The 27256-nt window shown below is 51.9% G+C and overlaps 4 protein-coding genes and 1 non-coding gene across 14 annotated transcripts in view; 3 read left to right on the top strand and 2 right to left on the bottom strand.

Annotated features, from left to right (window-relative positions):
* Positions 1-6: 6 nt before the first annotated feature.
* Positions 7-14982, top strand: PRPF39 (pre-mRNA processing factor 39). Of its 5 annotated transcripts, none has more exons than XM_042047886.1 (14): positions 7-17; positions 3297-3648; positions 4014-4139; positions 4775-4893; positions 5632-5799; positions 6475-6631; positions 7373-7480; positions 9363-9527; positions 9836-9962; positions 10048-10316; positions 10861-11045; positions 12293-12367; positions 12983-13103; positions 14304-14982. In XM_042047886.1, the coding sequence occupies exons 2-14, from the start codon at positions 3319-3321 to the stop codon at positions 14352-14354; spliced, it is 2001 nt and encodes a 666-aa protein (XP_041903820.1). In that variant the 5' UTR covers positions 7-17; positions 3297-3318; the 3' UTR covers positions 14355-14982. The 5 variants fall into 5 exon arrangements, with proteins under 5 accessions (XP_041903820.1, XP_041903822.1, XP_041903825.1 ...); XM_042047888.1 differs by lacking the exon at positions 7-17 and adding an exon at positions 4485-4647 and having other exon boundaries at positions 3427-3648; XM_042047891.1 differs by lacking the exons at positions 7-17; positions 3297-3648 and adding an exon at positions 4538-4647 and having other exon boundaries at positions 4062-4139.
* LOC121674250 lies at positions 10400-10485 on the top strand. Its single transcript, XR_006019503.1, has one exon. It is a non-coding gene; the product is annotated as a small nucleolar RNA SNORD127 (small nucleolar RNA).
* Positions 14983-15283: 301 nt separating the features above from the next.
* FKBP3 (FKBP prolyl isomerase 3) lies at positions 15284-19532 on the bottom strand. The gene is made up of 7 exons (XM_042047896.1): positions 19341-19532; positions 19148-19249; positions 18955-19062; positions 18311-18446; positions 17318-17385; positions 16258-16355; positions 15284-15511 (listed from the first exon to the last, which is right to left on the bottom strand). The coding sequence occupies exons 1-7, from the start codon at positions 19449-19451 to the stop codon at positions 15457-15459; spliced, it is 678 nt and encodes a 225-aa protein (XP_041903830.1). The 5' UTR covers positions 19452-19532; the 3' UTR covers positions 15284-15456.
* Positions 19533-19814: 282 nt separating this feature from the next.
* Positions 19815-27256, top strand: part of FANCM (FA complementation group M) — a 54965-nt gene continuing 47523 nt past the window's right edge. The window contains exons 1-4 of the mRNA XM_042047828.1: positions 19815-20380; positions 21144-21316; positions 22197-22274; positions 22743-22901. Of these exons, the coding sequence (XP_041903762.1) occupies positions 19951-20380; positions 21144-21316; positions 22197-22274; positions 22743-22901 (840 nt within the window). The 5' untranslated portion in view covers positions 19815-19950. The remainder of the gene's footprint in view (positions 20381-21143; positions 21317-22196; positions 22275-22742; positions 22902-27256) is intronic.
* Positions 24195-27256, bottom strand: part of LOC121673988 (heme-binding protein 2-like) — a 10399-nt gene continuing 7337 nt past the window's right edge. For 2 of the 6 annotated variants that reach the window (XM_042047892.1, XM_042047893.1), the window contains exon 6: positions 24195-27249. The gene's annotated coding sequence lies outside the window, so the exon portion shown is untranslated. The remainder of the gene's footprint in view (positions 27250-27256) is intronic. The other 4 variants (XM_042047894.1, XM_042047895.1, XR_006019384.1 and 1 more) reach the window with 3 other exon arrangements.

The raw sequence follows: 27256 nt of genomic DNA, 5'->3' as shown, positions 1-27256 counted from the left end.
TGTGGCGGCCCCGGCAGGTACCGGCGAGGGGGCTGCGGGGGGCGCGGGGCCGTGGGGAGGAGAGCGGGGCGCTCCGACAGCGGCCGGGAGCGGCCGGGAGCGGCCGGGCCGTGGGACAGCCGGGGCGGGAGGCAGAGGCGAGCGGGCGCTGGGCTGGGCCGTGCGCGGGGCGCTCCGAGCGCCGTGTCGGCCTCGCCGCCTCCCGCGGCCGCTCCCGGGCCTTGGGTGTGCCCGAGGGGTGAACTGTGCCGTGGGGGCGTATCCCGGTGTCCCTGTTGTGCCCTTGTATCCCCGTTCTGTGCGTTGGACGGCCGCTGAGCGAGTAACGGGCCCGCGCGGAGCCGCTCCGCGCCTCGCGGCCGGTGACGTGATTGCTCTGACCGGGCCCAGAGAGGCCCCGAGCGAGAGGGAACGGCCTCAGGCTGGGCCGGGGGAGGCTCAGGTGGGACATCGGGAGCAATTTCCCCATGGAAAGGGTGCTCAGGCCTTGGCAGGAGCTGCCCAGGGAGGTTTGGAGTGCCCATCCCTGGAGGTGTCCCAGGAATTCCTGGAGGTGGCACTCAGAGCTCTGGGCTGGGGACAAGGTGGGCATCGGGCACCTGTTGCACTCGATGGCCTTAAAAGGCTTTTCCGAAGTAAACGATTCCGTGATTCAAACCTAATCCCGGCACAGCCGTGCTGGGCCCGGCAGCGCCGGCCCTGCCCCGGGTGGTTCCAGCAGCGCCTTATCAGGGGTGTGAATGGAGCGCTCTGGGCAGGGCTCAGATAAGGCTCCACATTCCTGCCCCTGCCCCTCTTCCCTGTTTGTGTTCCATTCGTTCATTCACGTTTGTGACCGGCAGTTTTGTGTACAGCAGTCTTTTGCTGGTAACAGGGTGAATAATACATGTTGGCATCAATTATTTAATACCAGTGTGTGTAGCTGTCTGATACTCTGATTCAGTTATTTAGCCTGTGTGATATAAAAACCCCCGGAATTAAGGTGAAAACCCCGGAATTAAGTTTCCCTGGTGTGCTCCAGCCTCATGCCCACCCGTGGAGTTTGGTGGCCTAGGCATGGCCTATTGCATTGGCTGGTTTAAACCATGGATTGCTGTCAGATTTTGGGATATGCCAGCGACAAGATTGGAAGGCCTTTTGCTGGAACAGCTGTCAGACTTGGTTTCAGTTTGAAGCCTCGTGTGCAGGTCAGACCTTGTGTGCTGATCCGTACTGCTTCTCCCTCATTCTTTTTTCCCCTCCTAATCTGAAGACAGCTGGATTTGGAGGGCAGTTTTTTTAAGGTGGAAAATGTCTTCTGAATCAGGTCGAGGGAGAAAACATCTGTTAGACATCAGAATAAGTTTAGGTCGTAAATTACTGCATTTCTAAAAATGGTAGAATCCATGGAATCATGGAATTATTAAGGCTGATCATTAAGTCCAAGCATTCTCCTGCACAACCAAGGCCACCACTGATGCCTGTCCCCAAGTGCCACATCCACACAGCTTTTAAATCCCTCCAAGGATGGGGACTCCAGCACTGCCCTGGGTGCCAAGGGTGGAAAACCGTCTTGGAAGAGAAATTTCCCCAATATCCAACGTGAACCTTCCCTGGTGCAACTTGAGGCCATCTCCTCTTGTCCCATCACTAGTTACCTCTGTCACTGGTTACCTCAAATTTTAGAGCTGTAAATGGTGCTGGGGCTGCTGTTTGTGTCACTGCCTCCTCCTACCCCTCGACTTTAGAACCTGCACAAGGTACCCTCTGAAGTGCAGCAGCCTTTGAATTATCCAGATCTCTGCCTGTTGCACTGGTAAAGGCACAGCAATACTCTTTGATACTTAATGTATAATGCAATGTTACAAATGATGTTTTTCTTCTCAAAATCATAGAATCATAGAATACTTTAGGTTGGAAGAGATTTTAAAGCCCATCCGGTCCCACCCTTCCACTATCCCAGGCTGCTCTGAGCCCATGGCTGCCAGATGATGGAGAACAGAAATACATTTAAAAAGCAGTTATTAGAGAAGTTGCAGGATAGACCACATGGACTCTTTAGCATTGTGCTGGAGTTCCTTGTCTTGGTGAACTCCTGGGAAAACATGAACTGTTATCCCTGGAGTTGAAGCTGCTGGAGATAAGGGAGAGAGATTTTTTCCTCTCTGGCCAGAACTTCCCCCTCTATATGGTGGTGTTTTACCCATGTCCTTGTCAAAGTGAAAGCAGTGGTCTGGGTGCTGTCTCTTTAGGCTTTCAGTGTGAAAGAACTCTGGAGAGTTCTGGGGTGGGGACTTCTTTTCTTTTTAAAATCCCAAATGCTTTGCCACCTGCTCCGAGGAGAACAGAAGGAGCCAGGAGTGGCAGTGCAGTGTGTGAGGATGACAGTCCAACACTGCCCTTCATCCCAGCTGGACTCACAGCTGGGAGCTGCTGTATCCTGCAGGGTGGTGTTCCCTAGGATCCCTGAGCTGTGAGGGGCAGGGAGAAGGCTCGGCTCAGTGCCCCTGCTCCGGCTCCAGGAGGGAAGGCCGAGGCAGGGTGGCATGCAGCCAGGTCAGGCTGGCCAGGCGCTGGCACAGCAGGGCAGGGCCAGGCAGTGGCTCCTGGCAGGGGCATCAAAGGAACAGTGGGAGGAAGCAGGAGTCTGTCCCAAGGGGCAGGAGGAAGCGCCTGGCACTGGGTGTGGGGGGGAGTGAGGGGCTGTGGGTTAGGGGCAGCCAGAGCATTTCTGTGGCCCTCTGGTGCTGGTTGGTTTATTTGGACATCGCTAGTGGGGACTGAGTTGGTGCTGACAGTAATTCTTGTCTTTGATTTAGCCTGGCATTGAGGGCACCTTTTAACAGCTATTATTTCATAAAGAAGTTACTGGCTCGTACTAAGTAGGAGAATTGAATGAATTTAGGGACATGGGTTAGTGGTGGCCTTGGCACTGCTGGAGTAACTTGGACCTGATGGTCTCAGACAGCTTTTCCAGCCTGAATGTTTCTATGGAATTTGAGCATAATTCTTTATTTAAAATAAACTTCCACTGGACTCCTACAGGAAAGCTGTGATGATTCGCTTTTATACCTCGATAGCTCCCTGTGACAGTTTTTTAGCAACCCACAACGATTTCTATGTGCAGATGTGAAAATCTATGACTGCTGTTAATATTTTTTATTGCTGAACAAGGCTGATGTGTGAGACAGATGTAATCAGGGTTGTGGTGAAATACGGGGATGCCTGGAGCACCTGGGACACTCTGAGCTGCCGATTCACACCCAAGCTCTGCTTGAATCTCGCTACAGGAGCACTGAATCCTTCTGTTCCCACAGGATCCAGTCCCACAGCGGTGCCATGGAGAACTCGGAGAGCACGGAGGAGGAGCAGCCAACTGTGGGCAATGAGAGTGCGGAGCCCAGCGCCGAGAGCGTGGCCGAGGAGCAGCACATGGACTTCAGCACCGAGATCATGAGTGTCACTGAGATGGAGCAGTCCCCGGACAGCTCCCCCGACCTCAATGAGGATAACACGCAGGAGAGCGAAATTCCAAACATTGAGAGTTTACAGACCACAGATATCGAGGCTGGCTTCCCTCCGGATTTTGACAAGTTTTGGAAAGTAGTAGAGGACAATCCGCAGGATTTCACAGGATGGGTTTATCTACTGCAGTATGTAGAGCAGGAGGTTAGTGCCTGCCCCTTTCTCCTCAGTCTCCTGGAAATAAATAAAGAACTAAAACAAGACATGGGATTCCAGTGGCAAATGCAGAATGGACATCAGGCTGTCACGGATGCTGATTTAAGGCAGTTGTCCTTGCCACTGTTGTCATTTAATCATAAAATGCCAGGATGGTTTGGGCTGGAAGTGACCTTAAAGCTCATCCAATTCCACCCCCCTGCCATGTGCAGAGACACCTTCCGTGAGCCCAGGTTGCTGAATGTCAAAATAACACCAAGCATTTCTAACACTCTGTTAATAATTGTCTGTAAAATAAACTGAAGTTGTTCCTAAGGAAAGAACTGATTGTGCTCACTCTGTGTTTCCCACAGAACCACTTGCCAGCAGCCAGGAAAGCCTTTGACAGGTTTTTCACACACTACCCCTACTGCTATGGGTACTGGAAGAAGTACGCGGACCTGGAGAAGCGCCACGACAACGTCAAGCAGTCAGACGAGGTACGTAGGGCCCAGGGCCAGCGCTGCCACCAGTCCCAAAGCCAACAATGACTGTCCCACTGCGAGTCATTGGGCTGCCAGTGCCTGCCCTGCACGGCCAGGGCTCGAGGGACGTGTTTGCACGTGTCCCAGCTGTGGCATTTGGAGCTAATGTTCTCTCTCTTTGTTGGCAGGTGCGTTAAACCTCTACAGTTTGTCAAGCTTTGCAGTGCAAGCCTCTGTATTACACTGCAGCTTAACAAGTAGGGCAGGGCTTTTCTGTCACTTCCATTTATTACTCATTTTCAAAGCAATATAGTTGGTTTGCTGGTCACAATTGCTCCATCTTATTGCATTTTTGGTCAGACGCTGTCAATGATGCTCTAATGGGTCTGTGCCCTATGGTCTGTACCCCAAAGCCTGCCCACACAACCTGGTCAGAATGCAGGGACCGCTGCGCTTTGAAGATCAAGACTCTGCACGTGGAGATCAGAACATTGCCATGTTCTATCCAACCTCCACCCGAATGGTAATGGTAGATTATTTAAACAAAATTCCAGTAATTAGTATTTCTAAGGTTCACCGGATAACACAGTGTTGCCTCTCTCTTAGGACCCCATTAAGGATTTGAAGTACAGTTCATGTTCTCTTCATAGGTCTATCGCCGAGGGCTTCAGGCAATTCCTCTTAGTGTTGATCTTTGGATACATTATATAAACTTCCTAAAGGAGACCTTGGACCCTGCTGATCCTGAAACTAACAGTACCATCCGGGGGTGAGTTGGGAGCAGCCTGATAGCCATGCACACCAGTGGGGTCAGGTTACTGTGTTGTGAAGATAAAGGACAAATTAATAGTAGCCTGGTGTCGCTTTAAGGGCTTTTAAGAGATGATGGAGCCAAATTCCAGAAGAAAGGGGACACAATACAGTGTGGTACTAGGGGCAAAAGCTGTGGCTTGAGAGCTTCAGACTGGATGTTAAGAAATACTTAGTGCAGCATTAGGAATCTTGGAATTTAATTCCTTGGGGTTTCCAGGGTATGGCTAGGATGTGTCTGCTTGCTGTGGCTGGCAGTGGGCCTGGTTAAAGGGTTGGACTAGAGTTTGATCAGAAAGCTTAATTGAACTGGAACTGAATCTGAATCAGGCTGCAGAATTGCTGCACAGCTTCTGGGTGTTACACTGCTGCACTGGTGGGTTTGGAGTAGTCTGTACAAGACAAAAGTGATAAAGGTTGTGTGTTTTCCTAATATCTTGTGTTCTGCAAGTGGCTTTTGCTGTTGCCTTTACTTATTCTGTTGTGGTAGTGCAAGAAGAAAATGAGTGTGAGCTTTCTGAATCTCTAGACACCTTGCTGCAGATATCTAGAGAACACCTTGAAGAATGTAAATAATTAGTATAAGTCTAGTTTCAAATAAATGAGGGTGCTCATAACCTTTAATAAGAGCCAGGACTTTCCTTCCTTGTTCTGTCCCGGCATCCGGAAACCGCTGTAAAACAATTTCCTTTTCCAGAGCCTATGAACATGCAGTGCTGGCTGCTGGGACAGATTTCCGTTCTGACAGACTCTGGGAAATGTATATAAACTGGGAAAATGACCAGGGAAACCTAAGGGAAGTTACATCCATCTATGACCGCATCCTGGGAATCCCAACGCAGCTCTACAGCCATCATTTCCAGAGGTAAAGGGAGTTAATGCCATGTGAAAGGTGGAAATACTCAGCGCAAGAACTTGAAACAGTTTTATGTAGTTATTTACTGACATACTCAGGCAGTTGGACTGGTTGTTTTAAAGTACTGATGCACATTTGAGGAATTTGGCTTTAGCTAAATTCAGGTGTTTTGTTGTGGAATAAGGACAGGCATTGGAAGTGTGGGGAAGAAGAGAGGATGTTTTTGAGAAATCAGAATGAGCAGTTTTGAATATTAATTCTGGTGCAATGCCCACGTGTGGTGAAGCACCGATTTAACTGAATAAAGAGGAATCCTGATTAAGTTCTAGGCAGTGGAATTCTGCATTTGTAGGGAGAGGTGAGCAGCAACCTCAGTTAAATTGCACACAGTCTTTCCTGTAACTTCTACAGATCTCCTGGCGTGGGAAATAAAGTATTTCCTTTATAACTGGTTTTGTCCTTTGCCATCTCTTTTCCATGGCGAGGGTTCTGTCAGCCTGCCGTGCTGCCCTTTCCCTTTGACACACGGCACTGGTGAGGGTGGTGGGTGCTGGCAGCACTCTCAGTGTCACTCAGGAGCCGTGAAGGGAAGCAGAACCCCCTGGGATTTACAGCTGTGCCCTGTTGGGCAGCAGTGCAGCATGAAACAACCCCTTTGCATGCCTGCTTTGTGGCTGTTGTTAGGTTTAAAGAGCACATCCAGAACAACCTGCCCCGAGACTTCCTGACCACTGAGCAGTTTGTGCAGCTGCGCCGGGAGCTGGCGGCCGCCAGCGGCCACAGCGGCGAGGACGGGGATGAGCTGCCCTGCGGCACCGAGGACATCACCGACCCCGCCAAGGTACCTGCACGGGGTGGGCACCTGCACGGGGTGGGCACCTGCACGGGGTGGGCATGGCCGCCCTGGCCTTCCCTGGGGCAGGGGCAGGGATTGCACTGCAGCCAGCTGAGTCTGCTGTAGCTGGGCTGTGCCCAGAGAGCTCGTACATATCAATGTCCTGCAGCCCAGCACATCACTGAGCCCACCAGTGGCCACCCCTGTCCTTCCCTGGGGCTGGGGCAAGGGTTCCCCTGCAGCCACTTGAGCTGTGCCCAGAGCACATCGCTGCCCTGTGGCTCGTGTGGTAACAGGACAGCCCCTTCCAGTGCTGGCAGAGGTGTTAAAGAAATGAGTGAGAAAATGAAAGAAGCGCTGTACAAAACCTTAGGAACAAACAGTAATTATTCCAGATCAGCAGATTGGGATCTGTGGTCTAAGAAAACTCCTCATCAGCAGTGGCCTGGGCAGGTTCAGACTCTTACAGGCCCAGGAAAGTGCAGAGCTGTCCGAAGGAATTGCTGATGGTGAGAACACAGACACTGAAACTGGGGCTGACTAGGATCCAAATCCAGCCTTAATCTCAAATGAGCTTTAGCATAAGATAAAAGCCAGTTCAGCTGTGTGTGCCAAGGCTCCATCAGGCAGTGTCCCAGCCCTTCCCTGGCTGCTCAGGGAGAATCCATGCACTTCACTGGCACAGGAAGCAGTTACAGAGGTGATACCATGTCTGCCTGTGTTACATTTGTTAAAATTCTGTTCTAGCTAATCACTGAGATAGAGAACATGAGGCACAGAATCATTGAGATCCATCAGGAGATATTTAACCACAACGAGCATGAAGTCAGTAAGAGGTGGACGTTTGAGGAAGCGGTAAGTGGGGTTTGTGTGAGGCAACACGAGCAAGTGGTTTGGAAACAGGACTGGGAGCTGGGAATTCTGTGAAACAGCCTTAAGCTGTTGGGGGGGGGGTGGGATTTGAACAGAGACTCAAAGTTGGAGCAGTTTGACTTCTCTGCCATTTTTCTTGTGAAGAGGCACCTGGCACCTGATGATGTAAAGATCTCTGAGCAGTGTTTGGAGAGAGGCAAGGTGCTGTAATGTTTGCTAAGCCAGTGAGTCCTGAGAGTTAGTGCTGCCTCGTGCATCTGGGGTGGTGCAAAGGCATGAGGGGATGGAGGGGATTCCCTTTGAAAGGTAAGCCTGTGCTCAAAGGAGGATGAAATTTCTGTGGTTTTGTATTTTAACATTACACACTTAATCAGGTAACTTTTGTTATGGACCTCCTGTATATAATGTATTAAAAGTAATTAATTGAACTAATAATTTGATCACTGCAAATATACAGCTTTTGCTGTAGAATTAAGTTGGATTACATTTGAGAAAAACAACTTCATAATTTTCTTCCTGGCAAACATGGTCCTTGTTTTAAATTTACTTCTTGTTCTAAAGAATCCTTTGTGTTACCCAGCTGGGACAGAGTTTCAGAGACTCTCTATTGGGCTGGGTGATGTCAGAACTGGTGGGTGATTTATTGCACTGGGTTGGTCTGGGCCGGGTGCCTCGATGGCCCAGGAGCTCACAGACAGAGTGGGGAGCCATTGTCAGGGGGCTCTGTGCCAGCGACCCGTGGCAGGAGGGAGCAGAGCAGTCAGAGTGTCCCAGGTTCCTGCCCTGGGAAGCCTTAAGCTGCAGACCTGTGGGACTTGGGAGAGCACTGGAACTGCGGGCATTGGGCAGGAAAGGTGTGGGAAGCTGAGTGTCCCCTTGCTCCTGGCCGCAATGTGCTCTTGTTACCACGAGAGAGTGTCTGCCCTGGAGCACCAAGGGGCTGGGGGGAGCTGCAAATGCAGAGTTCAGCGTGTCTGTCAAGGACAGCAGAGAGGTGGGTGGGCACAGATCCCACCCAGACTTTGGGGGTTGCTTAGAGCTGTTTTTAGCAGGAATGGGACTGTGCGCTGGTCAAAATGGCCACAGAGTGTTGGGTTCCACACCAGAGGTCAGTGAGGAGCATGAAGGGGGGGTTTGGCTTTAAATTTCAGGTGGCCTTGAAGAGTTGGATTCTCCTTAATTACTGTAAGTTCTTCATCCATTTGTGTGGGTTTGGATCTGAGAGGGAATTGCAGCACAGGAGAGACATAATCAAATGCAATTAAAGATGGTGAGGAAAAGCAAAGGATCTCTGGCAGGATGCCAGACAAAGCAATTTAAATGTAAACAGAGCAATGTTTAATTTTCTGTCCCACCAGAGCTCTGTCCCACCCAGCCCCTCTTGCAGCCATCAACAATAACATGATGGTGCTAATTCATGGTCTTGCTATAACCAGCTTGATGTAAATACTTAATAGGAAGTCCAGCTCAGTGCTGTCTTTCCTTGTCATGATTCTCAACCAAATTCTGAGTTTAATTTGTGGGCTGAGTGTACCACAGTGAGCACTTCACCTGTGTTGATGGATGTGGGCAGTGTCCAGTGTGTCCATAATGTCACTGACACGGGGCTGCCTTGGGTCCTTGCCCAGCATCTCTGCACTCCAAAAGCTTTCTAGGAAAGGAAGTTTGTAGCCTAGAATGTCAGTGCAGTAAATCCCTTGATCCACACACCTGGGTAACCCTGGTTTGAGGAGATGAGGAGGTGTCACTGGAGCCCTGATCACTGAAATGGCAGTAACTGAATGTTGGTTGTGTGGCTGTTGATTGTTTGGACCCCCTTGGTGGTGTGTTTGTAATCACCAGTTGCATCCTGTGACTCTTGCAGATCAAGAGGCCTTACTTTCATGTAAAACCTCTGGAGAAAATTCAGCTGAAAAACTGGAAAGAGTACTTAGAGTTTGAGATAGAGAATGGCACTCACGAGCGAGTCGTGGTCCTCTTTGAGAGATGTGTCATTTCATGTGCCCTCTATGAGGACTTCTGGATCAAGGTAAGGGAGGCAGCTCACGGCTCTGCTGGTGCACACCTTGACCTGGTGACTAACCCTTGTACCCTGTGGAACGTTGTTCATCTATAACTATATCTGTTGCATTAGGAGATGGTCTGCTTGCAACCAGATTTGACTGCTGCATTTGCCAACTGCGTTGCCTCTCTACGTCCTTCCTTACAGAAACTAGTCTAGTGGTTCCATAAAGGTGCTGAATGGGTTTAAACAAAAGAATTTTATCGTTCTGGCATGTTCTTAGAGACAAATACAAGCTTTAACCTGGCTGGTCTCTGCTCTGTTTCCAACCCTAGTATGCCAAATACATGGAGAACCACAGCATCGAGGGCGTGAGGCACGTGTACAGCAGGGCCTGCACCATCCACCTGCCCAAGAAGCCCATGGTGCACATGCTGTGGGCAGCCTTCGAGGAGCAGCAGGGTAAGGGCAGCCCTGCCCGGGGGGGGGCTCTGCTGGGGGAGTTCTGGGATCTGCCCTGTCCTAAAGCATCTCCCTGCTGTTCCAGGCAACATTGATGAAGCCAGAAGGATCCTGAAGACGTTTGAGGAGTGCATCCTGGGGCTGGCCATGATCCGCCTGCGCAGGGTGAGCCTGGAGCGCCGGCACGGCAACATGGAGGAGGCGGAGCAGCTGCTGGAAGATGCTGTCAGGAATGCCAAGTCCATCAGTGAAGCCTCCTTCTATGCCATCAAACTCGCCCGGCACCTCTTCAAAGTGCAGAAAAACCTGCCAAAGGCAAGAAAAGTGCTGTCAGAAGCCATAGAACTGGACAAAGTATGTGTTCCCTCTTGGCTGTCTTACCCAAAACTCAAACCGCCCTGGTGTCTTTCTCTCTTTCTGAAGCGTTTTGTAAAACATGGCAACAGTGATGACAGGAGTTGTAACTGGATGTAATGTCCCATTACTGCATGAAGACAACAGTCCCTCTAACCTGACGTTGCCAGGGTCCCAGCTTGGAAATCTGGAAGTTTGCACTCTTTTCCCATCAGAAGCACAATGTGCTTTGCACCTTTGTTTTAATTCTTAGAATCTTAAATGTTCTTGGTGTGTTTGGTGTTATTGGTGTGGGCAGTACTTGGTGGTTTGGTGTCAGCACAGAAATACCTGGCACTCAGATGCTACCAGCAAAGTGCAGCACCTGGGTTTGTGCTGTTGGTCACTTCTGGTCTGTTTGTGCAACAAACCAGCCCAGGGAGAAAGGAAAATCCCTTCGTTGTGTGTGGTTGTGTGTATTGATGGGGTGAATTGTGGTGTGTAACAGAGTTAAATACCTGCTGTGAGGGTCAGGTGTGCACCTCCTAATGCCTCTTTTGCACAGGAAAACACCAAACTGTACCTGAACCTGCTGGAGATGGAGTACAGTGGTGACCTCAAGCAGAACGAGGAGAACATCCTGAGCTGCTTTGACAAGGCTGTCCATGGGGCCTTGTCCATCAAAATGAGGATCACATTCTCCCAGAGAAAAGTGGAATTCCTGGAAGATTTTGGGTCTGATGTGAACAAGTAAGATGTCCTGTGGGCAGTGGCCAAACTGGGCTCACGGGGAGAGTGCTGGCAGCACTTGGGAAGGGGTGGGGTCAGTGGCATCTCTAAAATTGTTTCCTTTGTGCCATCAGCTCTCTGTAAGGAAGAGCTGCTTTTCTAAACCAGCCTCCTGGTGTTAAAACAGGAATAGATTTTTAAACAGGAAAAGATTTTGAATTGGAATCTGTTTTCAGATAATTACCCCTTTTTATCTGAAGTGCCCAACACCTCGCTGAGCAGAGCTTTGCTGCCTGCCAGGTTTTCCTGTGGCTTCCCCTTGCTAAGCCCTGTGAAGGCAGGTGCTCCCCAGGGGAGTGGGACAGGTCTGTGACACAGGTGTCCTTTGAGGCTCTGTTCCCTGGAGCTGCTGTGTGTTTCCAAAACTGCCCTGGCTGGGTTTTTCTATGTTCAGCACTAGTAACAACTGTGCACCTTTGTGGGAGAATACACCAGAAATGCAAGTTTTTAATTCAATACTACAATACTTTTTGCCTCTTAATCGTCTATTGTTTTTATTTACATTTTGCAGCTAAATAACCTGGAAGGATTAATGACAAGTCAGTTTTTCTGCTTTGTATGTTTTTAACAATAGCTGTCCTTAAATTCTGCTGCCTCTGCATGGCAGCCAGTCAGTACAAGTTTGGGATCTGAGACAGATCAAGCACAAGGAATTTTGCAGTTCCCAAATGATCCCAGAGCACAGAATGAATACAAGGAACTCTTTTCACCCAGAGCACACTGACAGAAGCTGCAGGCTTTGTGAGATGCTGCAGATGAAGGGGTATTCCAGTACCTGTGGGAATTTTAGCCGGGATGCCTGTGCTGCATTAACCATACTTGTTCTTCCCTGCTGGATGGGGAAAGGCTGCAGGTGCTGCTTTGGGATTGGAATAATTTCCAGTGTTTAAATACTGACTGCCACATCTCAGTGCTGCTGTGGGTGGCATCACCAGCAGGCACTGAAGGAGCTGCTGAATCACAAAGCGCTTGAGAAAACTTCTTTACAAAGGAACTTGATAAAAAGCGCCTCAAGTGTGAGGGGAGTTCAGCAGGTTGGGAGCTGGAGCTGTTGTGAATAGAGCTGGGCTGGCTGGCTTTCCCCTGTTGGTGGTGGTCACCGGTTAGAATTTATTCCACTGCAGTTTGCTGTGTGGTTACAGTTTCGAGTAGGCATTGCTCAGGTGTTAGAGATGTTTGCAAGGCCTGACTGGCTGTGCTCTCCCCAGGCTCCTGGATGCCTACGACGAGCACCAGGCGCTGCTGAAGGAGCAGGAGACGCTGAAGCGGCGGGCGGAGAACGGGTACGGACTGGGCACAGCTGCCTGGGCAGGGCTGGGAGAGCCATCTGGGACTGCTCTGGGGCAGTGCAGGGAGCAGCCTCGCCCTGGGGGGGTTCTTTAGCCTGTGAGTGTGTATACAGGTGTTTGTCAGCTTTGAACCTACTGATGTGAGGATAGAATCACTTTATTTTAGTTCTTAAAGTGTGTACTAAATAGAGCTGTAGCCATAGAATGGTTCTCATGGGGAGGGACCTTAAAGCCCATGCAGTGCCACCCCCTGCCATGGGCAGGGACACCTTCCATAGACCAGGCTGCTCAGAGCTCCATCCCACCTGGCCTTGGACGCTTCCAGGGATGGAAACATTTTTGGAAAATAAGTTGTTGAGTTGTTGAATTGAGCCAAACAGTTCTGGTAAAATACCTCAGTCTCTAAGCAGGAACGTGCCTTTGCTGTGTCAGTTTGGGCAGCAGCTTTAAACCCAGCCAGTTCTGAAGCACAGCAGCAGCTGTCCTTCCCTAAGCCCAATTCCCTCACGCCGCTGGGCCAGGGCCCCCAGCTGAGCGCTGTTACTCCCCACACGAGGACAGGCCCAGCGTTTCTCCAGGGTGCCAGTACAAGGCTGTGTTCCCTTGCAGCTCGGAGGAGCCGGACGAGAAGAAGCTGCTGACGGAGGACCCGAGCCTGGCGTCGGCGCAGCTCATGGACGGGGACATGCAGGTCAACCAGGCCGCCTACAACTACAACGCCTGGTACCAGGTACGGGGCTGGGCAGGGGCAGCCTGGGAGCATCCAGCTCCTGGAACGGAAAACTCGGCTCCTGTGGGTTGTTGATCCCTCCTGGGCCTGCTCCACAAGTGTTTGGTGCTCCTGTGTGGAGCGAGGAGCGGTTTGGTGGCTGTCCCGTCACACAGGGAGGGGACAGGGCAGGGCAGCAGGGCTGCTGTGTTTGGTAATGTTTTGGCCAGACTGGCCTTGGGGTGCCCCTTTCCTGTGTGCCTGGACAGTGACTGTCTCCAGGCAGTAATTCTGTAATGGCTTGGAATGGGTTCTGCTGGTACACAGCACAATCAGCAAAATCAGCTTGTCCTCTGGGGCTCTTCCTCCAGGCATTTTAGTTGGGAATGGAACTGTGGAGGTTGGAAAAGCCCCCTAACACCATCCAGTCCAGCTGTTCCCCCAGCACTGCCAAGGCCACCACTGACCCATGTCCCTGCTGCCACATCCACGTGTTTTTTAAATCCATGGAAGTTTTGAAGTGGTTTAATGGAGAATGTTGTTTAGACTGTGCAGAGCCCCCAGAGCTGGGAGAGCAGTGCTACAGCTGGGGCACAACCCCTGGGTAGCCCTGGTTTGGGATTGCCTGCATCCGGGTCAGGAATTCTTTCCAAAGTCAGGCAGTGGGAGGAGTCTCATCCAGCACAGAGACTGTCCAGTGCTCGGCCAGGAAAAACGCCCCGAGTTTCACACACAGCACTGCAGGAATGGCAGCCTTGAAGCTGTGCCAGGGCAGGCTCAGGCTGGAGAGCAGGGAAAGGCTCTTCCCCCAGAGGGTGCTGGGCACTGCCCAGGCTCCCCAGGGAATGGGCACGGCCCCGAGGCTGCCAGAGCTCCAGGAGCGTTTGGACAGCACTGCCAGGGATGCCCAGGGTGGGGTTGTTGGGGGGTCTGGGCAGGGGCTGGGATGATCCCTGTGGGTCCCTCCCTGCTCAGGGTGTTTTGATTCTGTGACTCTGTGATGAGGATCTGTCCTGTGGCTGCATGGTACCTCCATCCCTGCCTGCCTTCCCCAGCGTTTTCCAGAGGGAGTGGCACCGTTGTCCTGCATTCCCAGGGGTGCTGTGCTGGGCACAGTGGGGCTGGGGGAGCTGTGTGGGGTGGGCTGTGCTGCCTCAGGACCAGGGGCTCCCTGTGGAGCTGGGACACGGTGGCTGATGCTGCTGCTGTGTTTGGTTCCAGTACAACTACCAGAACGCCTGGAATTACGGACAGTATTACCACACAACTTGATCCCCGGAGGGAGTGGAGTTCACTGTGCTGCAGTTTCAACAAAGATGGAATAAAAAAATATATTTTTCTAATTTTGGGCTGTGAAAGAACTGTTGTGCCACCTGCTTTTGGTCCTCTGCATGTGAACCGAGCTGCTGCTCACAGGGTATGTGTGAAGCAAGATTCGTGTGCTGGTAACTGATAAATGGTCTCTGTACAATTCTCATTTACCATAAATGATTTTTTTTAATTCCCTGCACTAATTTATGGAGTATCAGAAGAATTCTCATCGGTCTCATGATTCCATAATTGAGCGGGTGAAGCTGTGGGGCTTTGGGTTGGTTTTGCCCCAGAGCTGCTCTGCTGCCCGGCCCTGGCCCCGGGGCTGAAGCCAAGGCTTGTCCTGCTCCCAGCCCGACTGGAGGGGGCTGTGTTGGGATTGGGGGCCTTGGCAGAGCTGCCATACGGGTTCTGTAGTGTGGGAGGGGGCAGGGATTAAAACCACCTTTGTTCTTTTTTAAAAGCACAAACTGTGTTTGGGATGAGTTTTGTATTTAGAGTTTTTCATGTACACGGTGTGAGCAAAGCTTTTTTCATTTTGATCAAAGTGATCATTCCCATTTTTGTAATAAAAGCGAGGAATTCAGTAGCGCTCTGAGCTTTCTTGGACTGCCTCATTCGAGCCAGGAGGGAGAACAGAATGCCTGAGTTCAGCCCTGGTGGTGCTCACAGGAGGGGCTGTGGCGCGGGGACACCTCGGGAGCACCTGTGGAACACCCGGATCTCTGCGAGAAGACTCCTGTCAAATAAGCCATGGAGTGGGAATGCTGTGGGATTGGGCTGCACAGGAGGGAAGGGGCCGGGGCTGGTGTGGGCCCTGCTGCTCCGGGGCTCTGCAGTGCCCCGGCAGAGGGGCGGGGCGAGCACAGACACAAAGAAGGGAGGCACTGGCAGGTACAAACGCGGTTTAGTGGGGGGCTGCCGCTGTGCAGCAGCGGGGCGGGGACAACACTCAGCACTCAGCTCCAGAAAGGCACCGCTGTGACCGGAGCCAGGAGTTACAACACCACCGGCAGGAAGCTCTCTGTGGCAGAAACAGATTCCCAGCAGCAGGGGAAATTCTTCATTCAATATCCACCAGCTCCACTTCAAAGAACAGTTTTGCATTCGGTGGGATCCTGTTGGCAAGTGTTAAGGAAGCTGAAACAGCCCCTGCAGTGACCCCTCCCGGGGCAGGGAGTCCCCAGCTGCTCCCCGGCCTCTCCCGTGTCCCTGGGATGTCCCTGATCCGGCTGGACACCCTGGATCCAGCAGGAGCTGTCAGGGGACAGGGCCAGCTCCATGGATACCTTCAGCAGCACTCCCTGCTCCTCATTCCCCTGAGCTGCCCCAGCCTTGTCTGCAGCTTTGGGGCAGGGGAGGTTACGCTGTTCCACTGTCAACAGGGGAGAAGCGTCCAGGCAGCTCCTCAGATTACAGGATTCCAGCACAGAACAATCCCTTCCCCTCCTCCAGAAGTGTTGGAAACAAGAAACAGGGCTGCAGCAAACGCTGCAGGAACACTCCTCTACCCCCTACTTCAGCTGTATCCCAGAACCAACTGTAACTCTGTCCCTACAGCTGCAGCAGGTAACTCCCCTCCTGTCTCCCTACACTCGTTAGGATCCCCATCAGGCATAAGCACTTGGAAGCAGCTGGAATAAAAATGCAGGTGGAAAACAGCAGCAAGTTCCCCCTGCACGAGTTTTTCTCCAAAATAAAAGGGCAATTGCACCCCCCAGGAAGTGCCCTGGATGCCCTGAGTGGGAATATCCTGAGCCTGCTGTAACAGGTGAACCCCGCTGTAATATTCCTGTCCATAAAGCGCCTCAGTGCCCCCAGCATTCCCAGGTTCCCTAAGGAGTCAGAGGTCACGGAAGGATACTTGGCATCAGGCTGCCCCTTCTTGCCATAGGCCCACTCGGGCTCGATCTCCAGCTGGGCCTTCTCTCCTTTGCTCATGGTCAGCAGGGCCTCATCCCACTGCAAGGACAGAGAGCAGCTCCAGCCGGTGCCGGGGCAGGGCCCCGCGGGGACAACAGCCACTGCACTGCCCAGCTCTTCCTGCGGCTCCGGGAATCCCCTCACAGCCCCGGGCATCCTCCCCAGCCCTGTGGAACACCCCGGGGGGTGGGCGTGCCCTGCTCCCACAGCTCCCACAGCTCCCACAGAGCAGAGCCGTGCTCCCTGCTGGGATGACACAGGGAGCGACGGGAACACGCCTGTTTCCATCACCATTCCCCGGTTCAGTATTCCCTTCCCAGCAGCCCACCAGGAGTGCCCAGGGGTTGGTGCTGTGTCCCCATGGAGGGAAGGCTCTGGCACCCACAAACCCGGGATAAACACAGGGATAAACCCGGGCCACTGCTGCTCCTGCAGCGCTGCCCATGGGCACTGTCCCCTTCCCAGCTCCAACCCCATCCCACAGCACGACTTTCTCCTGCTCAGGCTGGAGCAGAGGAGGCTCAGGGGGGACCTTGTGGCTCTGCACAAGTCCCTGACAGGAGGGGGCAGCCGGGGGGTCGGGCTCTGCTCGCAGGGAACAGGGACAGGAGGAGAGGGAACGGCCTCAGGCTGGGCCAGGGGAGGGGCAGGGTGGACAGCAGCAGGAATTTCCCCATGGAAAGGGCTGTCCAGCCCTAGCACAGAGTAAAGCCCAGGGAATGCACACAGGGATGGATGGAGCCCCAGGATCCCAAGAGCCTTGGCTGCTGTGAGAGACTGACAGGAGCCCGAGGCTGGGCTGATCCCAGGGAACAGAGCCTGTTCTCCATGCACTGCCTAAGGAGGGAATCACTCTGAGGACGAATGTTCCACCCTCCCAGGGTAATCCCTTGCAATTTGCCTCCACCAGAGACAGAACAGCCCAAAAACTGCAGCCCAGTCATAAATCACAGAATGAAGCTCCCCGGGGACTCTGAGGGAGCCCTTAATGCTCTACTTACACCTCGGATCACTTTTCCTATGCCAACTTTGAAACTCAAGGGCTTGGCTGCTTTTTTCTTCTTTGAACCTGGAAAAGAGGTTTATGTTCATTTGCTTCAACATCACACCAGCACACTCCACACTTTGGGTAAAACTGCCATTATAATCATGCTTTATACAAATATCTGTCTGTATAATATTATTTTTAGCCCAGTATCAGATTTTCAGGGGAAATATTAGTGCTGTGCACTAAAAACTTCATTAAATGTTCAAGCTGCACCAAAGCATCTTTCAAACCCCACAGACTCATTCCTGAATTACTCAGGTTGACTGTACAAGGCATGGACATATTAAGGAACTGAAGAAATCCAACAGGGAATGTACAGATACAAGGAATTACAGAGAGTATTCCAGTGACTCTGGAATGCTGTTCCTGAGTGTGGCACATCACTGCTGGGAAAGCCTTTCCAGTATTGCACAATTTCATACCCCCAAATCCTCTGATCTGTCACAAAAACACCAGCAGGGAATATTGCACACTGGAGTACTCAAATCCCTCTCAGTCCAATGCCTCCAAATTTAAAGATTTACCACAGAAGGGCCCCAGGGTGTGTTTGTTTAGAGAAATTAAGGACACTGCTGGTGCCAGAGTTCTGTAGGAACCATCTCACTGCCCCCGCCCCCGAAGCAGCTCTAGCCCGGATTGACTCCCTGCATTCCACATTCCCCAGGCCTGGAATGCCAGAAGCCAGGGCTGGCAGGATGCAGCTGTGTCACTTGACACCAGCCAGTCCTAAAATACTGCCCTGCGCTGCCTCATGGATCCAGGAGCTGCAGGACACCCGGCAGCTCCACACCACCATGATGAAGCTGTTTGTCAGGAATGCCCCCAGACACCTTCCAGAGGCAAACCCCTGCCCGAATCTGCTGGAGGAGCCCAGGTAATTCCCTCCGGAAGCATTTGCAACCAACCCAAACAGTTTATCTGCACATCTACATATCCATAACCTTACTTGATTGAATATTGGTATCGAAGACTGTCCCATCCTGCAGCTTTCCCGTGTACCAGCAATGGACAGTGTCTCCTTTCTTCGGGAAGTTGGTTTTATCGCCCTTCTTTAAAATGGATTTTGTGTACTTTGGTGGCCCCTAAGGTTATAAAAAGAGAGTTAGGACTGGCAGGTTAAATAGTCTCAGATACACTCAAGATTGAACAACCACTGAGTTGAAGGCATAAAAGAAGACACTGTTAGTGAATGATGTATTCATGTTACTGCAGGGCTGCAACATTTGCAGCAGGTTCAGGTTAAGGTGGGTACAAACACTGGACTTTGGTGTAACCAGGGTTTTGAAGACTTAGGATCACACAATCTCTTGAACGGGAAAAGATTCCCAAAGACCACCCAGCCCAACCCCTGTCCCTGCCCAGACCCCCCAACAACCCCACCCTGGACATCCCTGGCAGCGCTGTCCAAACGCTCCTGGAGCTCTGGCAGCCTCGGGGCCGTGCCCATTCCCTGGGGAGCCTGGGCAGTGCCCAGCACCCTCTGGGGGAAGAGCCTTTCCCTGAGATCCCCCTAACCCTCACCCCGGGACAAGTGGCCGGGCTAATCTGGCTTTCCACGCAAAAAACGCGAGGTGAGGGCATCACACCCACCTCCTCCACAGCCTCCTCAGCCTTCACCGCCTTCCCCTTGGCCTCCTCCGCCTTGGCCGGCTTCGCCTTCTCCGCCGCCTTCTCGGCGCCGTCCGTGCCCTTGAAGCGCTGCGAGGGGAAGGATGAGGAGCCGCATTCACCGCCCCAGCCCTGCCCGAGCCCCGGCTCCATCCCCGCCGCCCCCTGCCCTCACCTGCGTGTGGAAGAGCTGCGTGTAAGCCGCGATCAGCTGCTCCTTATTCGCCGTCTTCGCCACGTTCTTCACCTGCCCCAGCAGCTTGTGCTCCGCCAGGAACTGCGGGACACGCGCGTGAGATGGTGGGGGGGAAAAAAACCCCAAACCTCCCATACGCAACTCCAAATTATTTATTATCCCCCGCAATTACCGCCTGCGCCGCGTGCTCCTGCAGGAATTTGATGATCTCCTTCTTGGCCAGCGCCTCGCTCCGCAGCTCCTCGGCGCTCCAGGGCTGCGCCGGGCCCGCGGCCGCCGCCATTTTCCCACCCGCCTCCTGCTCCTCCTCCGGAGAGGAGGGCTGGCAGCCGCCCGGGAGGGAGAAGGGGCGGGCCGGGAGAGGGCCGGGACAGAAGGGGAGGGCCGGGGCAGAAGGGGAGGGTCGGGAAGCCGCCTTCGGGCCCTCCCCTTCACCCCCGGCCGAGCCTCCGGGGAGGTTTCAGGGCAGCGGCGGCGCCGAGGGAGGGAGGAGCAAAATGGCGCCGCCTCGTGGCGGCCGGGGAGCGCCGTGAGCGAGAGCAGCGGCAGCGGGATTGCCTCGGGCTAGCGGGAGCCGCAGGGCAAGGGGAGGGCCGGGACACGGCCCGGGGAGAAGGGGAGGGCCGGGAGGGCCGGGACACGGCTGGGGGAGAAGGGGAGGGCCGGGACACGGCCGGGGGAGAAGGGGAGGGCCGGGAGGCGGCTCCCCGTGCCTCTGGGCGGCGATTTCAAGCTTCGGGCAGGGCTAAAATGGCGGCGTGCGTGAAGCGGCGCGGGGCAGGATGAGCGGTGGCCGGCAGCGCACTCTGCCGCAGGTCTGGCGGGCGCCCCAGAGCAAAACCGAGCCGAGGGACGCGGGCGGCGACAGCGATGACGACCTGCTGCTGGCAGCCGCGGCCGCGGCCGACCCCGGCCCGGTGGAGGGGTTCAGCGAGGCGGCGGGGTCCATCTGGATCTACCCCACCAACCTGCCGGTGCGCCCGTACCAGGAGCGCATGGCCGGCGCCGCGCTGCTGGCCAACACCCTCGTGTGCCTGCCCACGGGGCTGGGCAAGACCTTCGTGGCCGCCGTGGTCATGTACAACTTCTACCGCTGGTTCCCCTCGGGGAAGGTGCTGTTCCTCGCCCCCACCAAGCCGCTGGTGGCCCAGCAGATGGAGGCGTGCGGCCGCGTCATGGGCATCCCGGCCCGGGACATGGCGGAGATGACAGGTACGGGCTGCTGCCCGAGGGGTGAAAAGCCACAGCGCAGGGGGAAAAAATACAACGTGAGGGGTGTTTGGAGGGTTAACTGCTGGTTTCGCAGTAGGTAAAACCCCAGGTCATCCGTATAAAGGGTGAAGCGCTGGGGCGCAGCTCCGTGGGTCGCAGCCTGCGGGTGGCTGCACACGCAGAGGGCTCTGTGTGATGGTTAAGCCAAAGAATAATGACGCTTTCTATCCTTTTTCTAGCTTTCCCCCCGCTCCTTCCCTCCACTTGTTGCTTTCTTTGCCGCTTTTTATAAAGTTTTTTCGGACCCCCTGAGCTGCAGTTTGTTACTCACTGGAGCAATAGCCTTAATGACTGAACGCATGAGCTCTCTTTTGGCCCAGACCTTTCCCAGAGGTGCTTTAAATGATGTGTAGGGCAGTGGGCAGCTATGAGACATCTTGAGCTTCCCAGTCTTACCATGCTTCTGGATTTAACTTTTTAATGGAAAAAACCTCTTCCCAGTCATTGTATTCAGTGAGGGTGGGGAGGCCCTGGATCCCTGGCAGTGCCCAAGGCCAGGCTGGACATTGGGGCTGGGAGCAGCCTGGCACAGTGGGAGGTGTCCCTGCCATGGCAGGGCTGGCACTGGGTGGGATTTAAGGTCCCTTTTCAACCCAAACCATTCCATAATTTTGTGTGTCTGCCAGCCCTATCGCTCTCAGGTCACAGGCCATACTTTATTCCCAGTAAACCAGTTCCCTGATGTTATTTGGTTTATTTCTAGGAGGAACCCAGGCTCTGGGCCGGCGGGAGCTGTGGAATACCAAGAGAGTCTTTTTCCTCACACCTCAGATAATGGTCAATGACCTTTCCCGTGGGACCTGTCCTGCTGTGGAGATCAAATGTCTGGTTATTGATGAAGCCCACAAAGCCCTTGGCAATCATGCCTACTGCCAGGTAGGGCTGGAGCCACCCCCACTCTTCTCTCCCAGTTACAAAAACCTTCCCCAAAATTATTTACAGGATCTCCATAAAGTGCCCCTGTCACAGCTGTGGGAGATTGTCCTTGAGGTCCTTAACTTTGTTTGAAAGAGATTCAACACTCCTGTGTGTTGTCATTGCCTTGTTTATTAATAATACCTATAAGGTATTTTTTTAATGCCTACATTAGATTGTAATTTTGGTTTAAAAATACTTTTGGCTGGGCAGTTTAAAAAAAACTGTAAGGTTTTTTTTGTAAGGTTCTTTAACAGAGTAATATCAGTTTAAGATTTCTTTTTATATGTGGGGTTAGTGTTGATTAGCCAAGAGTTTGTTGTAGTATCATGGGTTAATTTCCTCAGAGCAATAGGTGATGTAAGAAGTTGCTTTGATCCACTGGAGGAATTTACTGGATATTTTGTGGAGTTCAGATTTCATGGGATTAATCATCCATGATTTACTTGTTTTAGAGTTTTTCTTCCGACTCACATTTTGGCAGCTCTCCTGAGTTAGTGGGCTGTCAATACTTTTGTTAAATCAAGGGAGAAAATATTTCATAATTTGCCAAGGTTGTTCTTGGTACATTTCCAGGCTGCCCCTGGATCCCTGGCAGTGCCCAAGGCCAGGCTGGACATTGGGGCTGGGAGCAGCCTGAGACAGTGGGAGGTGTCCCTGCCATGGCAGGGGTGGAACTGGGTGGGATTTAAGGTCACTTCCAACCCAATCCCATTCTGGGATTCAATATTTTTAGTGTGTTTTGTTAAGCCTTTCCTCCTTAGTGGGTATTTTCATTGATGTAGTTTGTACAAGCAAATAATCTCCTTTAAGGGCATTAATGAAACTTTCCTGTTCTTAGGTGGTGAGGGAGCTGAGCAAATACACAAATCAGTTCCGGGTCCTGGCCCTGAGTGCCACCCCTGGCAGTGACACCAAGGTGAGCCCAAGCTTCTTGCAAGACTTAAATAATCAAGGTTGAGTGGAAGCTCTGTTCTTTTGCCTGAAGCCTCTGCAGGGTCCTGAAGTCCATTAGAATTCCACATCAAGACTGAATCTCTCTGCAGTCCATTACTTGTTGAGGCTTGGTGCTTTTCATGCTATAAACCATATATTATTTATTTGTGAGGAGTGCCCAGAGCAGCTGGGGCTGCCCCTGGATCCCTGGCAGTGTCCCAGGCCAGGTTGGACATTGGGGTTTGGAGCAGCCTGGGACAGTGGGAGGTGTCCCTGCCATGGCAGGGCTGGGATTTAAGGTTCCTTTCCAACCCCAGCCAGTCTGGGATTCTATTTCCTGACCTTCCTTTCCTTTTTCATCCCAGGTAATGGGTGCCTTTTCCTTACAATTCTGTTTAAGACCTGCTAAAACATGGAAATAGTTACTTTGTTTTTGTGGCTTCTTTGCCAGGCTGTGCAACAAGTTATCTCCAACTTGCTGATTGCTCAGATAGAGGTGTGCGCTGAAGATTCTCCAGAAATTCAGCCTTATTCTCACGAGAGACAAGTGGAAAAAATTGTAGTTCCACTTGGGGAAGAACTGGTAGAAATTCAGAACACTTACATCAAGGTGAGTGCTGCTTTTCCTTTTTGGTCAGTGGCCAGTGACAGTAAGTGTTTTATCATCTCCATCTAGACTTGCAGAGGTTTATAAAGGCAACACTTTCCTATGTAATTAACATTCATTAGAAGGTAAATTAAGCAACACGGTTTCAGTTGCAGCAGCTGCAGTTTCACTTTGCACCAAGGACACCTTTTGCCTTGCAGTAACTTGAAAAGCTCAGGTGGAAAACTTGCAATCCAATTTGTTTCCTCACCCTCTTTCAGGAGTCTTTGCAAAATTGACCCCAGACCTAAACTGAGGTTTCTGCATTTGGCTGAATTCAGGAGTATTAAGATGTTGAGAATGCCTTAAGGAATCTGTGTGTGTGCACTGGAACATTTTCTCTGATTAAGAATATTCTTTAGAGCTTTAAGTCATCTGTGAGTGTAATTAGTTCTCCTGGAGGTTTTTTTAATTGGTTTATTTTGAGCCTATTTCGATGATGATGATATCTTTTTCTTTTTACCAATCTGTAATGCCCAAATATAGGAGAGATTTTTGGGGGCCAGAGCTGTTTGTCAGTCAGTTGTAACTCGGTGATCTGTGCCTTCCCACTGAGGTACTGGTAGGCAAATGATGTTATATAAGATACCACTTTAAAAAGTTCAGAATATCTGCTCTTTGTTCAGTGAGAGGCATAAAAAATTAGGAGTAAGTTATGTATCAGGCTGTTGGCCTCAGAGCATGGTTTTGGTTAAAGCTGATTGATTTTGGTGTAGTTTTGTGAGGAGCACTGGAAGGCAAAAACTTGTGAGTGCATCAGCTGTTTTCAACCCAGTGACCTGAGAGCGTTTAAATGAGGAACTTCCTCTGATAAAGAGAAACTTTGAAGTAGTTTTGCATCACTGCAGGTGCTTCCGAATGCTCTGTTGAGTGCAGGGGTTTATTTTGGGGGGGTTTCACTTGGGATTTAACCTGCAATAAGCATGTTGGTTTGGCTACATGAGCTTTGCCTGCAGTGTTTCTGTTTCCTTTCTCTGGTCTGCTATTTGCATTTGAATTGCTGCTGCTTTACTGGAGAACTCGACTTCTAGTAACACAGGGGGTGAAGGGATGGTTTGCAGTGTGTGCCAAGGCCAAGCCTCAGTTCTGGAGGCCTCAGCACGTGGGGAAGTGGCTCCTGGACCTCAGGTTCTGCTCTTGAGGTGACCATTGCAAATTTAGGGCTTAAATGGCTTTTGTAAAGTCAGAGCAGCATCCAAAGGCAGGAGAGCAAAAGCACCTGTGTCTGCTCCAAGAACGAGAGCCAGGTGTCCTGTGCACAGTAGAATCATTCTCTTTAATTGTGACAAACAGTACCAGTAAACAAGACAACGTTTCAGTGAGAACGAAGGACAGCGTCAAACAGCACAGCGCAACAATGCCAGAGGAGCTCTGTTGAGATGTCTTTACATACAATAAGCAAGGCCCTGAGTATCACAATAGCTGGAATAAACTTTTTAGGCACTAACTCTTGTTTGGAAAATACACAGTATGCAGGATAACACTTACCTGTTAAGGCTACATCATTTAATCTTCCAAAAACAGGGGTGAATGCTGTTTTATTACCTCCTTGCATGAGTGGAAACCTAATAACTTCCCATCAAAACTGAAAATCCATGAGTGGCTCCCAAAGCAGAGCTACGGATGGATAACAAAATACCTGTTCTAGGTCATCCTGCTTGACATGATGTTCTCAGATCTGAGTAAGAGTGGTGTTTGCTTGGCATTCACTGGTGTAACAACCAAATAAACTGTATTGAGTGTCAGCTAAACACTGGAGCTGGTGGTCCCTGTGCTGGTGAGGGCCAGTGACAGCTGTTGGTACCAAGCCATGAAGTGTATCTCCAAACTGGAGCTGAAGTAGTTTTTGTCTCAGCAGCAGAAGCCATCTAACAGGAGTCAAAAGAAACAAAAGCTATGTTGGAATTCACAGTTTGCCATGAACAGCAGGGAGCAGCGGGCTGTGGGTGGCTATCAGCACACTCAGAGAGCTCTGCTCGTGCTTCAGGGACGCCTCTGGAACGTCCCGCACGGCGAGCTGAGTCTCAGGAGGGTCGGGCTGCCTATGGACAGGGACGTGAGACACAGCAATGCTTTTGCAGGAGAGGGCCAAAATGGAAATGATGGACAAGCTGGTGCTCTGTGGTGAGGATTTCACTGCTTGCAGGAGCTATCTGTTGTGCCAAAGCATTATGAGAATTTCTCTAACTGGCAAAAGCAATCAGATGGCAGAAACGTCTTTAATTTGCCATAAAATCTTGTCAAAGGTGAAAATTACTTTTGTTTGCTCTTATAAAAATCTGGGGGAGGATATGAGAACAAAACCTTTTATTTAATGCCTCCTTGGGCCCTCTATTCACCTCAGGTTTTAGAATATTTTTACTGTTTTTCTCTATTTAAGAGCTTTTAGTTTAATGCTGGCTGGCATTTTTAATTTTCCTTTTCCCAGGTGGTGACACTGTATTGCATTTTAGTTGATTTGGGTGGGTTTTTTTCCCTGCCCATAAAGATTTGTGGTTTGTGTTAAAACGAAGGTTTTTGTGTCTCTCTCTTATTTTCTATTTCCTTTTTCCCCTCTCCTTGCGGCTTCCCAAGGAATCTCCATGCCCAGCAGGCACCAGAGGGCACCTTGGTCCCACTTAAGCCAGGGCCACTGTGATCCTGCTGCTCAGGGAGAGGTTTTGGATTGAGCACAGAGCCCTGTGGGACCAGGAGGCTTCAGGTTCTTTCAGAAGCCCTCCACAAATCCATTTCTGGAGTTATTTTTTCACCCTGCTGTGAGTTAGCAGCCACTGGCTCTGCTTGCTGGTCTGTGTTGTAATTAAAGAGCACAGAAGCTCTGTTGAAACCCTAAATCCTGTAATCAATAAATAATGCTGGTGATGTACTCAGTGAATTTTATATAAAAAGACATTCACTTCTATCAAGAATAAGCTCTACCCCCTTATCAGTAAGGGGAGACGTTAGGGAGGGATTTTGGAGAGCAGAATTGTTTGCTACCCTGATTCTAAAGTGCAGTAGGTGCTTTTGGGCTCTGTGGAGCAGCGGGAATGCTGCTCCCAGACCTTCTGGGGGCTCTGCAATGTGGGAGCTCAGCCTCTGCAGCGAGCCAGGCTGGCAGCTAAAGGGTTATCATAGGGGTGAGGGGCAAAACAAACAACAGATTGATAGAAGAAGAAGAAACTCTCACAGTGAGGGTGGTCAGACACTGGGACAGGGCCCAGAGGGGCTGTGGGCTCCCATCCCTGGGGATGCTCCAGCCTGGCTGTGGTGCCTGGAGCAGCCAGCTCTGCCTGGCCCTACCCTCAGCAGAGGTGGCTGCCCGAGGTCACTCCTGGCTGGGATTTTCTCTGTATTTGTGTCGTTTATCCCATTAATAGCTTGGGGCTGCCAGAGCAGCGTCAGAAGTTCTGAACAGTTTACTCCAGCTGCAGTGTTTCAACATCCAGCAGAGCTGTGAGGATAAACTGTTCAGAAAGCTGGAGTTAAAAGTAACCAGTGTGTCCTTAGGAATGCCAGAGGCAGTCATGGGGTTCCTGGGGGGTGTGGTGAAGGTAACCCGTAATTTTGCTGTCAACACTTGAACGAGCAGTGGGGCTGTGGTGCCTTTTTGGTCTCTTCTCCAGACTCGGGGTGCTTTGGTTGGGAGCTTTCTGAGGTAAGCACTGGGGCTCTCTGTGCCACAGCTGTCAGCACTGGCCTGTTCTTGCTCCGTGCTTTAATCCCAATGGGATAGATCTGGTAGTTCTCTTCAGGAACTAAGACCTGGACATTCTTTCTCTGCCTGTGTGGGGTGGGTTTGGTATGTCCCACTAAAAGCCCCAGCGGGGTCTTTGTGCAGCACCAGAGCAGGCTAGCGCTCCAGGATGTCCCCAGGGACCATCCTGAGCCACAAGCAGGCTAGGGATGCCAAAAAATGGATGAAGGGAGAGGTCTCTGCCTCCCTTACCTTGTAAAAAAAATAAAAGGATAAGATGAACTAACTTTTAAAGTGCTCAAACCCTCCATTAAATTTGTGTAAAAGCTGTCAGAGTTGCCGTAGGGATCTGTGTGTGGGGCGTGACCTCGGGCTGGGGCTGGGCCGCTTCTCCCTCAGCCAGCCGAGAGCCCCTTTGCTGAGCTGGGAGGGGGGACAGGGCTGCGCCGGCTCCCCGGGGAGGCAGCGGGGAGGAGGCTCGGCGGGGCAGCGGGAGCTCGGCGGGGCGGCAGCGGGAGCTCGGCGGGGCGGCAGCGGGAGCTCGGCGGGGCCGCAGCGGGAGCTCAGGGCCGCTGCAGGAGCTCGGCAGGGCCGCTGCAGGAGCTCGGCAGGGCGGCAGCAGGAGCTCGGCAGGGCGGCAGCA

Source organism: Corvus kubaryi, unplaced genomic scaffold (assembly GCF_017639235.1).
Source record: "Corvus kubaryi isolate FWS band 111438036 unplaced genomic scaffold, C.kubaryi_AGA036_p1.0 66, whole genome shotgun sequence".
Classification (NCBI taxonomy): Eukaryota; Metazoa; Chordata; class Aves; order Passeriformes; family Corvidae; genus Corvus; species Corvus kubaryi.
Note: the sequence above shows the minus strand (reverse complement) of the source record. Positions and strands in the feature narration are given on the sequence as shown.